A 14,657-nucleotide genomic window follows, 5' to 3' on the forward strand; every position below is an offset into this window, starting at 1 on the left:
TCTCCCTCACTCCCTAACTACAAAGAAAATCATAGAACCCCATTTTAAAAGTTTCTGAGAATGCAGACTTCTGAGAAACTTCTGAGAATTCTCATTCGATCAGAAATTGAGAGTTCTAGTCCTTTTTTATAAGTCAAAAGTGATTAGAAACCAACCAGCTATCGGGGTTATTTTCTGCAAGGAGGGGGGGGGGGGTATTTACCAGGGGGTAAATGCATAGACCCGGCTGGCTAGTCCACAAAATCCTGTGGACTGCTGGATCCGCATACACGGAGGGGGGAGGATCATACGTAGATTATGTCACAAGACATTTCGGCTAGGTAGTGGTATTTTTTACTCTTACACTGATATTTCGCCGACAATACAATTGCAAACAGCTGAAGGGAACCGAAGGTTTGTCATGTTCAACGATTGAATCTTTTCCAAGCATGAAGATTCTCAAAAGTAAGGAGGAATATCTGAGAAATCCCGAAAATAAGCAATGCTTCATCATCGACCTAAAGGATGCAAACTTCTACATGCTCAGGATGATGCCGATGTTGTACAAACTGTAGTCAATTGCGCTGAAACTTTATCAACCACTTTGATTGGGAATAATGCCGACCTATTAGTCCTTCTGCTGTACCATGCAAAGTTTGATGCGTGTAATATCTTTATGCAGACAGACACACATGAAAATAACCGGAGAGTTTACGACATAAAAAGGATCAAGAACAAACTCAGAACCGAAGCAGCAGAAAATCTACTATTTTGCCACGTAATGTCTGGCTGTGATAAACATTTAGACTTCACGGCGTAAGGAATCCAGCAATGGTTTCCTTGTCGCTTAAAGATGGGATTTTGAAGATTCCTTCTAAGATCTTCATGACAATTCAACTACCAGGAGATTGCTAAAGCTGAAGAGAAAGCTTTGCTCCGTATATACGCAGGGAAAAGTAATAAGAAGACCCTGAAAGATGTCCGGAATCGAGTATTCACAATGCAGGTTGCAAATGCAAATACTTTTGTTCAGGCAGAGCGGCTTCCTCTAACTTTGGCTGCCGCAAAGTACCACTTTTATATGTGCTATTTTCAAATAATGATTTGGCAAGACACATCCAATTTGCTAAAGCCCGAATAATGGGGTTGGTACCTCTGTTTTTCAAGTAATATGCATCTTAACAGATGCTTCACCAGCACCGGAGAGCCTGCTGAAGATTGCGCGGTGCCACTGCACGAGCGGCTGCGAGTCACTTACATGCAGCTGCTGTCGGAACGGTTTGCCCTGCAGTTTTTCATCTTAAGTTTTGTTCTCGATTAAAGAAGTGGTTTTTTAACATTTTACGCTTAGCAACCCCTCATATTAAAGGCCCCTTAGATATGGAAATGAGGTAAATAGCAAAAAAAACTGATTTTTAACCTTACATTTGGTAATACGGTACTTTGTTTGATAGAAAATGATCCTTTGGCCACAGGAGTCCGGAAAAGAATTTTCTGCGTACTTCACCCCCCCCTCCGTTACATGAAGGTAAAAATTTATACTGGGTTACGTAGAACTTGATATCTGATGTTGTATTTGTCATTCTTGATTTGATAGAAAACGACCACTTAAACCCGAAAATACCTCCAAATTGAAATTCCGATTTTCCCCTTTCAAGGGGAGTTTCGGGTAGATGTGCAAGGGGGATTTGGGGGAATTTTATTGTGTGATTAAATTAATTCTTCTGAACAAATGCATTTGTAGAGACAAAGCTGTAAAAAAATTCTGTTATAATTTCCCCAAAGTCAAGCCGTATTTTTCTTCCGCCATTTTGAATGTATGGTATAACCAATAATAGAAGTTAAAGCAATGCTTTTTTTAGCTTATAGTGTAAGACTCCATATAAGTTTATTCAACTGGATTTTTAAATTGGTATGAAATCAAGATTGTGTTTTCCAAAAGATTGAAAACATAGATGCCTTTTTTTCTTTTAGTTCTCTTCCATCTTTTTCTTAGAATCTCTTGTGTTTGCAAGATTTTTTATCAGGTGACTTAGATAGACTCCAATTAAAATCTGCTTCTGAGGATATTTTATCCCAAGGGAAAGGCTTTTACGAGTTTGAAAATAATTCCTTTTATAGAGTTAGTATTCTAATAATTCTGGTGGTTAGGTTAGTCAAAATCCACTAAATGCAAACATTGTTGGCAACAGTAAATATATTTTAAATTAGGAGGGGGAGGAGGCCGAGAAAGGAAACTATTCTCTTATGCTACTTAAAATTAACATTCAAGATCTTTCCTCGTTGATTATTCATTTAGGACAGTTTGTTTCGGGTAAACAAGCTGGTGTTGTTGGCCAGGGGCGTCGTTACAGCAAGGGAGGGGGGCAGTTGCCCTCCCCAATAATTTGGAAAAAGTAATTATTATATGGCCTGTGTCCCTTGACTAATCGGATATGGACCCCTCTTGCCCCCCTCCCCTATAAAAATGCCGGAGATTCGCCCCTGTTCTTGGCTTGTGTGGGAAGTTTTGAAAAAGGTCGTGAGACGGTTTGTGAGGCATAATAAGGTACTTCTGTAATTCGAGCTTTTACTTTCCATCAGATTAAAATTCAATGTCTCATTCTGGTAGGAGTTGTTGATTAAACTCCAGGAAGCCTCAAAACAAGCATTTAAGGTCAGAATTTTTTAACATTTTTGAGAAGTCCTTGGCTCAAAATAAAGACGATGGAGCAACTGATTGATGAGATTTCTACTAAAAAAAAGGCACTTCAGCAGAATTTTCGATGGAGGTAAAGAGCGCAAATTGACTCATTGAGGTAAACGATCAGAAATTAAATCAAAAACGGGTTTTTCAACTGAAAATGAGAGGCAATATTGAAACTTAAAACAAACAGAAATTATTCCGTATATGAAGGGGTAGGGTTTCCCCTTCTTGATGCCTTCTTTTCTGAAAGATGAATCATACCATCAGATTCAGCGTATCAGAGAACTCTACTATAGAGGTTTCAAGCTCCTATCTACGAAAATATGGAATTTTATATTTTTGCTACAAGAGCGATCACGGATGCGTGTTTATTTTATTTTTATTTTTTCTCAGGGTTGATCGTATCAATCCAGTGGTCCTGAAATCTGGGGAAAGAACTCATTCAAATGGAAACTAAAAGTCCAAGTGCCCTTTTTAAGTGACCAAAAAGATTGGAGGGCAACTAGGCCCCCTTCCACGCCCCTGTTTTTTCCAAAATCGTCCAATCAAAACTTTGAGATAGCCTTTTTATTAAATATAGTTAAAATGCCCAATAACTATGTCTTTGGAGATAACATGAACCCCTGCAGCCCCTAGGGAAAGGCTTAAAGTTATATGACTTACCCATTGTTTGCGTATAGTATTTTTACTGGAGAATCTAGAAATGGGCCCCCAACGCACAGGATTATTTGAAATTTGGCATTTTGATTTTTTTTCCTCCAAACTTTCGTGTGAGGATATAAGGTTTCTTATAGAAAGGGTGGTCATATAAACCTCAGAGGAGGCTCATTTGATTGGTAATCAGAAGTTCTTCTGGCCTTTTTAACAGTCAAAAGTGATTGGAGGTAATCCCCCCCATACACTAATCATTTCCCCAAACACATTCAATCATAATTTTTGAGAAGGTCCAGAAATTATGTCTTTGAGGATAACCCCCCCCCCCATATAGCCCTCAAGTCAAGGGTTGTAAGTTACGCCCTGGGGGCATATAAAGGTTTTTATAGAAATGGTGGTCGTATAAACTTCAAAGAGGGCTCATTGGATTGGGAATCAGAATTTATAGTGCTCTTTTTATGAGTCTAAGTGATCAGAAGGCTAATAGCCCCACCCCCCTCACATAAACATACCTCTTACTTTCCAGAAACACATCTGATAGAAATTTTAAGACGGCCATTTGTTGTCGTAGGAACTTTGAAAAGGACTCAGTCGGTTGGTAATTGAATGGGCTAGTTCCTTCTTTAATAGTCAAAAGTTATTGAAGGGCAACGACCCCCCCCCCCCCTCAACGCCCATTATTTCCCCAAACACTTCCAGTCAAAATTTCGAGATAGTTATTTTGTTTGACTTAGTTTAAAAGTCCAGGAATTATGTCTTTGAGGATGAGAACCCCCTCAAAGTCCTCAGGACAAGGGTTGTAAGGTATGCCCCGAGGTCATTTAAGGTTTTATGGAAACAGTGGTTTTATAAACTTCGGAGGGGGCTCATTGGATTGGAAATCGGAAGTTGAAGAGCCATTTTTAAGAGTCAAATTTCTCGGAGGGCAGTTAATCCCCCCCCCCGATATCATATTTTAGCCATTTGATATTTTAGCCATGTGATAGCCATTTGCTCAAAAATAGTCCAAAAATCTCATAACACGGCCATTGGGCTTGACACAACCCCCCCCCCCCAAGTATGGGGATAAGGATTTTAAGCTATGCCCCAGAGGATGTAAGGTTTCTATTAAAAGTTGGTCTTTTGAACTTTAGAGGAGGCTCATTTAATTGGAAATGCATACTTCTAGTTCCATTTTAAGAGTCAGGCGTGATGGAGAGAAAATACCCCCCCCCTCTCCCTGATATCCTCTTTTCCCCAAATACTTTCGATAGAAATTGTGAGACAGCAATTTTCTAGACAATAGTCCAAAGCGAATATAACAATGTCTTCAGTAATCAAATATGAGAAATATTTAGGCGGACGTTGAACTAAATCAAAACAAACAATGAGCATGTGAACTTTCAAAAACGTGACAAAGCAATATCTCGAGAATAATTTATATTATTAAGTTAGATCTTTAAGAGTAAGTTGTGGGGGATATTGAACTAGCCAGAAAGCACTATGTGTTTACTTTTAGTACTAACAACTACAGTTACTGTAACTAATGACGCTTAGAGTATTAAGGTGAAACTTCTAGGAAGTGTTTAGGGGGCGTTCCAATTAAACGAAAGAACTGTATACATGCAGGTTTTCAAAAAGGCATATAAGCAATATCATAGACAGCACCACTCTATAACCTCCTGGAACCTGGTGTCCACCTCTGTGGACACCCCCATAAAATATTTTTTGTGCAAAGGCCTCGCCATCTAGCAAAGATTTCGTTATTTCAACGTGCTTTTTAGACCTGGAAAGCCATCTACGATTTTTTTCAAAAAGTTTCTGCGACTTTAAGTGGTGGTTTTGCAAACTAGAAAAGGCTAAAATAAGGAGATGAAAAAAAGCAAAGGTAAGAAAAAAGAAAAAAAAGTGGTGAGAACGAGTTCTGAGAAAAATCAGGTGTACTCTCTTGATTGTAGACAGTGCTTAGATAGTTTTAAAAGCAGTTAGTTTGATAAGTGCCATCTTTTGGAACTTGGAAAACCTCCATGTCCACGTCTGTGGACAGGCGGTTCCAATCGAGTAAAAAGCTAGGGTTGATTTTTCGTAGTTCAAATCTTGATTCTAATGGGGATAGCAGAGGCCAATGATTGTTTTATTTACTAAATTGGCAACAAACTAGCCGCCACTCACCCATAAGAAATCGCCACCCCCGGAAAGTCTCCCCACCCACCCCCATTCTGTCTCCCATACCCTTTTCTTCCTTACTTTATAAAAAAATTTTATTCCCTTTTTTGCAAATAAAATCAACCAAAATCACAATCGGTAAGTCTGCTAAAAATTAAACTATTTTGTATATATTATTTTTTCATTGTTGAATATTTGGTTATTTTATTTGTTACACTTTTTATCTTTTTATATTATGACCTTTAAAATATTTTATAGTTATGACCTATATTTATGACTTTTTTATTTTGTATTTTCTGACTGTTAACTGTCGTGTTTTAGTTAAAGTGGTAAATATGTTTTTTTATTTTATTACTTTTTTATTATATTTTTTTTTTTACTAATAAATGCAAATTTTGTCCACTAGGGTTTGTAATAGTTCTTTTGCCAATCTCTATCTATCTATTTATCTACCTATCTATCTAGCTGTTGGTTTCAAGCTTACTGAACCTGTTCCTTTATTGTAGTTTCCCTTGATGACGCCCTTGGAATGCTCGATGAGAGTGACCTGGACCTCTCTAATTTAGATGATGATGAGGAATGGATAAAAAACCACTCCTTGTCGTCTTCAGACTGTGATGGCGAACCAGCTGTTGCAGCCATTCCGTCATCAAGCAGTTATGCTGTTCTTCCAGATGTTGAAAATGAAGAATCTGATGATGGCGTACCCTTAGCAACCCATGCCAAACGCTTGAAGGCTGACAAAGCAGCAGCAACCTTGTCCTGGAGGAGGTCTCGGCGGTTCGATAATCATCGTGGCCCGGAAGTGGGCCCCGCTCATTTCCAGGACCACGACGATTGGAGTACAGAACAATTCTTTTTGCAATATTACCCGGAGAGCTTCTTCGAACGTATAGCTTTTTGCACGAACTACAACTATCAGTTGACCCAACACAAAAGCTTGAATGTAACTCCAGACTAGCTGAAAATTTTTGTTGGCATTGTCATCCTGATGGGGAACCTCAAGTTTCCTCGGATCTGCATGTACTGGTCTGGGAAGTTTAGGGTGGAAGCCATATCACAAAAGATGACTCGAGACAGATTCTTCACAATCCGGTCGAACCTGGAGTTCGTTGTTGATTCAGAAATCTCAGACGAAAAAAAAAACAAAAATAGGCTTTGGAAGGTGCAGCCGGTCCTTGACAACTTCAGCAATATCTGTCTCAAGTTGCCACGTGACAGGAACTGTTCAATTGACGAACAGATGATACTCTTCCAGGGTATGTCGAATCTCAAGCAATATTTCCCTAACAAGCCCAATCCAGTTGGATTAAAGAATTTTGTCCTTGCCAGCTCCTCAGGGCTGATACTTGACTTCCAAATCTACCAGGGAGCCATCACCCTGGGAGAACAGCTGGTAGCACATGGCTTGTCAGCTGGGATCGTACTGCGCTTGTCTTAGACCCTACCAGAAGGTACATACCTCTATTTTGACCGATTCTTCTCGTCTGTTAAGCTCCTTGACATGCTGGCTGAAAGAAAAATAAATACGACCGGAACTATCATGAAGAACCGTTTGGGTGCCAACGGCCCAACGCTTTTTACCGAAACAGAAATGAACAGAAAGGGCAGAGGAACCTCTGTTACGTCTATGCGCTCAGATAGAAAATTAGCCGTGACCCAGTGGTATGATAACAAAGTGGTTCTCCTGTCTTCAAACCGCAAAGGTATAGAAGAGGAGACAGAGGTCAAACGGTATGACAAGCGCCAGGAGTCTTACGTGCAGGTCAAATGTCCACAAGTAGTCTCCGACTACAACACCTACATGGGTGGGGTCGATCTTGTGGACCGCATGGTCAGCTATTACCGATTTGAGACGTGTACAAAAAATGAACTGTGCGTCTGTTTCATCATTTTGTGGATGCTGCACTAGCCAAACTATTTCATGAGCTGAAGGGCCATGGCCCAGAAGTTTCTGGTGACTTCAAACTGTTCATTGACCTTCGTTTCAGCGCGGCCGAGTTTTTGCTCAATTCTGGAAGCTCGGAGTCACGAGGTCAAGAAAATAGCAACGAAGAGCCGTTGGGTGAAACTCAACACCGTGTTTTGAGTATGAAAAAGAGGTCAATCCCTCCACTATATGCCAGAGCTGCACTGCATCTACCAGAATTTTGTGACTTGGCGAATGCAGCCCGGTGCAGAAGCCCTGGATGCTACAAAAGGTCAAGATGGATGTGCTCACAGTGTAAAATCATTCTCTGCTTGACACGAGACAACAACTGCTTCAAGAAATTTCATGAAGGGTAACGTTTTGTTTTCAACGTTTTGACATATCTTTTTTAATAGACGAAACAGATTTTTACTATACTCTTAGCTCGATAGGGACCCAATGTCCAAACCTGTGGACATCCTCCAGAGATAGGGAGGGGGGGGTCAAGTTTTTTTTTTAGTTAATCAATGGTCAAAATGATTTTTTCTAAGTCAACTACAAAGAAATGAACATAATCAGAAAAGTATTTCTATGGTCAGGTCTCAGGAGGATAATAGCTATAAATATCATTGAAACATTTAAAGAAGCTAATTCGATTCAAAATTAAAAGTTCTAGGGTCCTTTCTAAGAGTAAAAAGAAATTGGAGGGCAATCAGCTTGTCTCTCAAGTCGATTTATTTACCAAACACATCTAGTCAAAATTTTGTAGACAACTATTTTGTTCAGCATAGTAGATTGGTCTAGCAACTATGTTTTTAGGTATATTGGGCATGTCAAACACCCACAATTATGCCATACTATGGATTCTTATAAAAAAAACCGAAAAGATATAAAATATTTTATTTTCATGAAAATGAAAATAAAACTTTTTCCACAAGACAAGCTTTTCAAAGAAAAGTAAAGAGCTCCATTAAGCCACAAATGGGCAGAAATGAAGTCAAGTAATCATCCAAGCGTAAAACTACCACAAATCACTATCAATAAATAAATGAAACTCAAAATGAACAAAAATTAGAGTAAATAGCCGAGTCAAACTCGAAACGAGCAAAAATTAACATTAGTAGGGGTGATAACCCCCATGCCTTTTCAATATCAGAACATAATTTGCGATTTACTCAAAACAAAATATGTTTAAATATTTTCACTTTTTTTACTTAAATAAGTAAAAACTTTTTTTACTCATTTTTTTAATCACTTTTTTTACGCATTTTTTATTTTAAGGAATAAATATCAGTATAGGTAAATTAAACTGACAATCCACGGTCACTTTTTTTTTCAGTAAAGCCTAAGTTATGCTCTGGTCTTGAGAAGGCATGGGGGTCGTCAGCCCTAGTATTGTTAATTTTTGCTCGTTTTGAGTTTGACTCGGCTATTTATTATAATTTCTGTTCGTTTTGAGTTTATGACACCGTCATTCAGCCAGGGGGGGACTGGTGCCCCCCTTTATGGGTGCCCATGATTAGAGCCGACTTTTTGTACTGAAAATTTTAAAATGTGGAAATGATCCCACGCTTTCCTATGCGGATTGGAGAATATTTGTGAATTTGGAAAGACTGGTGCTACCAGTACAATCGAAGCAAGGTGTCGTGAGATTTTGGTGCTACTTTGGGGGGTAGAATAGTACTACTTTCGCATAAAAGAAATACTTCACCACTCACGTAGCGAGTGGCGAAGTATTTCTTTAATGCGAAAGTAATACTATTCTGCCACCCAAAGTAGCACGGAAAATACTTGCCGAGTGGAAACGCTAAAATTTCGTCTTTAATCCACATCCACTCCTATTTTTGAAGAAGAAGCATTAATTTTATTACAGGACTGATTACAGGTTATTTTTTTTTTTTTTTGCTTTTTGGTGAGTTTTGAGTGTTTTAGTTTGAAACAGCTAAACTACTAGGCACTGTCACAAATAAATTGAACTGGGTAAATTTTTCGTTATTCATGTTATTGACTTACGAATAAAGTAAACATACCACTTAATGCCTTTTTTATGCTCTTTCCAAATATAGGGTAGGCTAATAATAATTTTTGTCAGAAATGAATTTTACCCCCACCCCTATATATACCAATTTAGGGTATATATTTGCACATCAGGGGGGGGTAAATTTTATTTATTATGTAAATGAGAGGTAAGTTTAAACTTTCCCCTACCTCCCTAATGTGCAAATATAGGCTATAGCCTACCCTGAATTGGTATATATATAGGGGTGGGAGTAAAATTCATTTCCAACAAAAATAATTATAATATTTGGAAAGAGCATAAAAAAGGCATTGAGTAGTATTTTTACCTTATTCATAAGTCAATAATATGAATAGGCCTAACGAAAAATTTACCTTGAATTAATGACAATAAAATAAAGAATTGATATATGCATAGAAAATATGAAACATAGGCTATGTTTGGGTAAGGTTAGCCTATGTTAAAATTGAATTTGCAACAGAAACAAATGTCATATTTGGGTCATATTCAGGGTAAGTTTTTTAGTTCATATTATTGGCTTACAAATAAAGTGAACATACCACTGGATGTCTTTTTCTATGCTCTCTCCAAATATAATAGGCTAATCATTTTGTTAGAAATCAATTTTAGCCTACCCCTATATATAGCAAGTTAGGGTATATATTTGCACATTAGGTGGGGTTAAATTTAATCTCTGATGTAAATGAGAGCTAAGTTTAAACTTTACCTCCCCCCCCCTAATGTGCAAATATATAGGCCTAGCCTACCCTGAATTGGTATATATAGCATAGGGTTGGGGGTAAAATTCATTTCCAACAAAAATAATTATATTTAGAAAGAGCATAGAAATGGCATCAAGTGGTATGTTTACTTTATTCACAAGTCAATAAAATTAACTGCAAAAAATTTACCAGATTCAGAATGAAATTCTGATTACACAGAGTTAGGAAAAAAGGTATCATCTTTGAGGGTCTGTAAAGGGCTTAAAATTAAATTTTTGATAAAAATAAAGGTAGGCCTACTTGTCAGCTATTGGAAACACATTCAGGAATTACACAGTAAATTTACACACCAAATTACACTCTGTAAGACAAAAAGATATTTGCCTGTATGTAGTTTTTGGTAAATTTGCTGTGGGCCCCATATAATTTAGCTATGATGAAAGTCAAAATGTCCTTTGATGCCTTTTTTTATGCTCTTTCATAATTCAAGAATTGCTTCTGGGGCTAGTTGCATCTTGAACCCTAAAAGGGGCCCCAACGGTATTTCATTTTTATAACCACACAGAGAAGTTAACAACACTAGTTAGGTTATTGAAAAGTGGTTAAAAACAGATCAGTGGTTTATAAATAAGTTGTTCAAGAGTAACATATTCCAAAAATGCTTATTTATATAACAATTCAAACCTCATTTGTTAGGCAACTCAAATATAAATTTTTTTCTACTGTTTCAAGTTTTTTGAATGCCATTGACAAAAATGTAATTCAAAACTTTTGCAATTCAACACTTTGCTATTGACAGTTCATGATATATTTGAATTCAGGGTATATATTTGCACATTAGGGGGGTGGGTAAATTTCATGGTAAATTTGCAGTTGACCATATAATTTAGCTAGGATGAAAGTGAAAACATTATTTGATGCTTTTTTATGCTCTTTCATTATTCATAAAAACTACCTATGGGGCCTCTTTAAGGGCTCAAGATGCAACTAGCCCCAGAAACAATTCCTGAATTATGAAAAAGTATAAAAAGGCATCAAGTGGCATTTTCACTTCCATCTTTGCTAAATTATGTAGCCCACTGCAAATTTACCCAGTTTTCAATGTATAGTGATAAAGGATACTGTCTAACCATGGGTGTTGAACTGAAGATTTTGGATAGAAGATTGAAAATTTGAGAAATGAAGAAGACATGTATAATTTGGGCTTTATATTTGCACATTAGGGAGGGGGGGGGGGTAATGTTAGGTTACTTTACCTCCACCCATTATTCCGTTAATAAAATATTGTATTTTCATCATATTCTGGTTAGTTTCACTAAGATTAGCTATTATATTTTACTTTTAACAAGAAATGTAAAGATGGCTTGGGCATGTTCTGCAGATGAAGGATGACAAGTTGCCAAAGATTGTTCTTTTGGCCAACTGTCAAGGATTTGACAGTTGAATGTTTGTATGCATTTCCTGCATATGCAGTTCCTGAATGTTTGTATGCATTTGTTGGGTTTTGCTGGAAAATTTATATGTTGCTGTAGAGTTTGAAATCTCAGTAAATTTTTTGTTGTTCATATTATTGACTTAGGCCTACAGCTAAAGTGAACATACCACTCAATGCCTTTTTTACGCTTCTTTCAAATATAATAATCACTTTTGCTGCAAATGAATTTTACCCCCACCCCTATATTTACCAATTCAGGGTATATATTTTCACATTGGGGGGGGGGGTAAATTTATTTCTGATGCAAATGAGAGGTAAGTTTAAACTTTACCCCCCCCCCCCCTAGCATGGAAATATATACCATGAATTGGTATATACAGGGGTAGGGGTTAAATCCATTTGCAGCAAAAGTGATTATTACATTTGGAAAGAGCATAAAAAAAGGCATCAAGTGGTATTTTCAATTTACTTGTAAGTCAATAATATGAAAAAAAACAAATTTACTAAAATCACTAGGCTTTTTTTCAGGGGGAGGGGGTGGGGGGCTTGTAACTTTGTATAGGGGAAGAAGTCAAATTTTTTCCCATGGTCCTCACAAAATACTATCTAAAGATTTGTTCTATTTTCCAAAGGACTTCATGTCTCTGCTATTATTATTAATGTTATTTTATTTTCTCTTACAGATCTAAGTAGAACTATAACAGAGAAGAAACCAAGTTTCCAACAATGGGGCGTGTAATGATCAAAGGAGGAATATGGAGAAACACAGAGGTAATTAACTAATCCTGTTCTAGTTCAATTGTTTTGAGTGCCTTTATTCTTCATTGACAAAACTGTCACAAAAAGAAATTGTTTTTGTTTAAAGTTCAAACTTTTGGATGTAATGGAAAATTTTTTAAATGTTGATGAGTTGTTGTTACAAAGATTTAATTTGATATAAAGATATCAAATTATGTTTGATATCTTGAAACAAAAACAGAAATTGTTTTTGTTTAAAGTTCAAACTTTTGGGTGTAATGGAAATTTTTTTTAATGTTGATGAGTTGTTGTTACCAAGATTTAATTTTATATAAAGATATCAAATTATATTTGATATAATTAAATTATATCAATTAAATATTATATTATAATTAAATATTATATATTATATTAATATTATACAATATTATAATGAAATATAAAATAAATTATATTTATATTTGATATGAAGAAATTGTTTTTGTTTAAAGTTCAAACTTTTGGGTGTAATGGAAATTGTTTTTAATATTGATGAGTTGTTGTTACCAAGATTTAATTTGATATCTTCAGCAGTATATTAAAAACAAACCATGAAATATTGATTAACAAAAATCAGAGGATTCTGGCAAAAAAAGATAATATACACATTCAACACTACAACTACATTGAAATACAACTATTTTGTCTTTGTTTTAAGCCTATCCAATTGATGGAATTTTGTCAGCCATGCTGATTCTTTGGTTTGTGTGATTATGCTATGCTATATTGCTTGTTTGCTGAAAATTTATTGAATTTTTTTGTAAGCTTGGAGGTATTAATATTGTTTCTTGTTTTTTGTCTCAATGTTTAATATATTTGTTTCTAGGTTGTTTTATGCCTTTCACTGAAATGAGCCCAGGACAAATAACTAGGCTACTGTTTTTTTTTTTATATTATGGTTGACATTTAAACAATCAAACAGATTGTGGTAACAAACTCCTAATAGAGACAGCTCATTGTTAATCAGACACATCCCAAAACTCCTTAACTACTGAAGCAATATATACAAAAACATCAAACAAATATTTATTTAATTGTGCCTTCAAATATGTACAGTTTGTTAAGCTTAAAATTGCCCATGAAAAGTTATGAGTGTATGTAAATTAGCATACATAAATTTGCTTAGCTTCAGATGAAAAGAGGGAGAGGTACCCCACAAAAGTAACCTGAAGAAAATTACAACCTTAAATCCTGAATGCCCAAAAACCTGCTAAAAGTATTTTCCCAGTTCTAGCTAATAAAGTGTGAAATTGTGTGTTTTTGTTTGTGTTATGGGTTCATGTTTATATGTTGTTGTTTTTTATGGGGAAAGTGGTTTTATCAAACCAGGAGCTCTCCAATTTTTTTTTCATTTGGCTGTAAATTGTAAACACTAGGCCTCTTTTTTAAGGGCCAAAAATAATTCAAGGGCAGCTAGGCCCACTCCTATGCCCTTTTCATCCTAAGGCAATTGCACCTGCGTAAGGTGTATGTCAAAATTTCAGGGGAATCATTTTGATCAGAAATATTACAAAAACATGTCTCCAAAGGTTGCATGACTTGTGCAGAACCTAGACCCAAAGTAATGAAAAGTTGCTCATTGACTTAGAAGGATTCAAAAATAAATTTTAAAAGCTTTTTATACATTGCTGGTCTTAGGGGACTTCAGATATATCAATCAAGAGAGTTTAGTATCTTTCAAAAGCAGTATGAAGCAAACTACCCATAGTTACCTAAAATCCTTTTTTTGTTAGGAATGAGGATTTTCTTCTACTTAAAAAAAAATGAAGTAAAAAAGTAGTTGTTTCTAAAAATTTCAGGGGTATATTTATGTTTTTTTAAGGTATTTCCCCAAACTGGTGCCCCTTCTTAAATTGCACTAGAAATGTAAAAATGTTTTGTTTTTGATGGTCAACATGACTGGATTAAAATTGCAGAGCTCATTGGTGAACATAGACCTCACCATTGTGGGAAAGAATTTAGAGGAAATTTTAGTAGAAAGAGGATCAAAACGTAAAATAGTCTATTTTAAGGGGGTTTTAGAACCAACTTAAGAGGGAGCACTACTCCTGTTACGCCATCTGGACAGTTATGTTTATTCAGAATTCTGAACCAGCTTAAACTTGAGTTTGTTTTTCATTTAGTTTCTTTGTTGATAAGATTGAACGTTAGTGTAACTCCAGGTTCGCACCAGTATCCCCCTGGGACAATAATGATAATTTGCTTACCACAAAATAGTTGCCAACTTTGGTGGTTTCAGTTGCTTTGTGCAGCAACTTCTGGGGTTGGAAAAATTCAAGTTTATCAGGTAACTACGTGAATTTTTCTAAACAACAGTTACAGCCCCAGAGGAG

General features: G+C 36.2%; 1 protein-coding gene across 1 annotated transcript in view; it reads left to right on the forward strand.

Moving 5' to 3' along the window:
* The first annotated feature begins 9,235 nt into the window (after nucleotides 1–9,235).
* Cdc5 (cell division cycle protein 21) overlaps nucleotides 9,236–14,657 on the forward strand; it is a 39,473-nt gene continuing 34,051 nt past the window's right edge. The window contains exons 1-2 of the mRNA XM_089099086.1: nucleotides 9,236–9,258; nucleotides 12,231–12,318. Of these exons, the coding sequence (XP_088955212.1) occupies nucleotides 12,274–12,318 (45 nt within the window). The 5' untranslated portion in view covers nucleotides 9,236–9,258; nucleotides 12,231–12,273. The remainder of the gene's footprint in view (nucleotides 9,259–12,230; nucleotides 12,319–14,657) is intronic.

This window comes from Artemia sp. Qi Xiang Cuo, chromosome 2, assembly GCF_049724085.1.
Source record: "Artemia sp. Qi Xiang Cuo chromosome 2, ASM4972408v1, whole genome shotgun sequence".
NCBI classification, from domain to species: Eukaryota; Metazoa; Arthropoda; class Branchiopoda; order Anostraca; family Artemiidae; genus Artemia; species Artemia sp. Qi Xiang Cuo.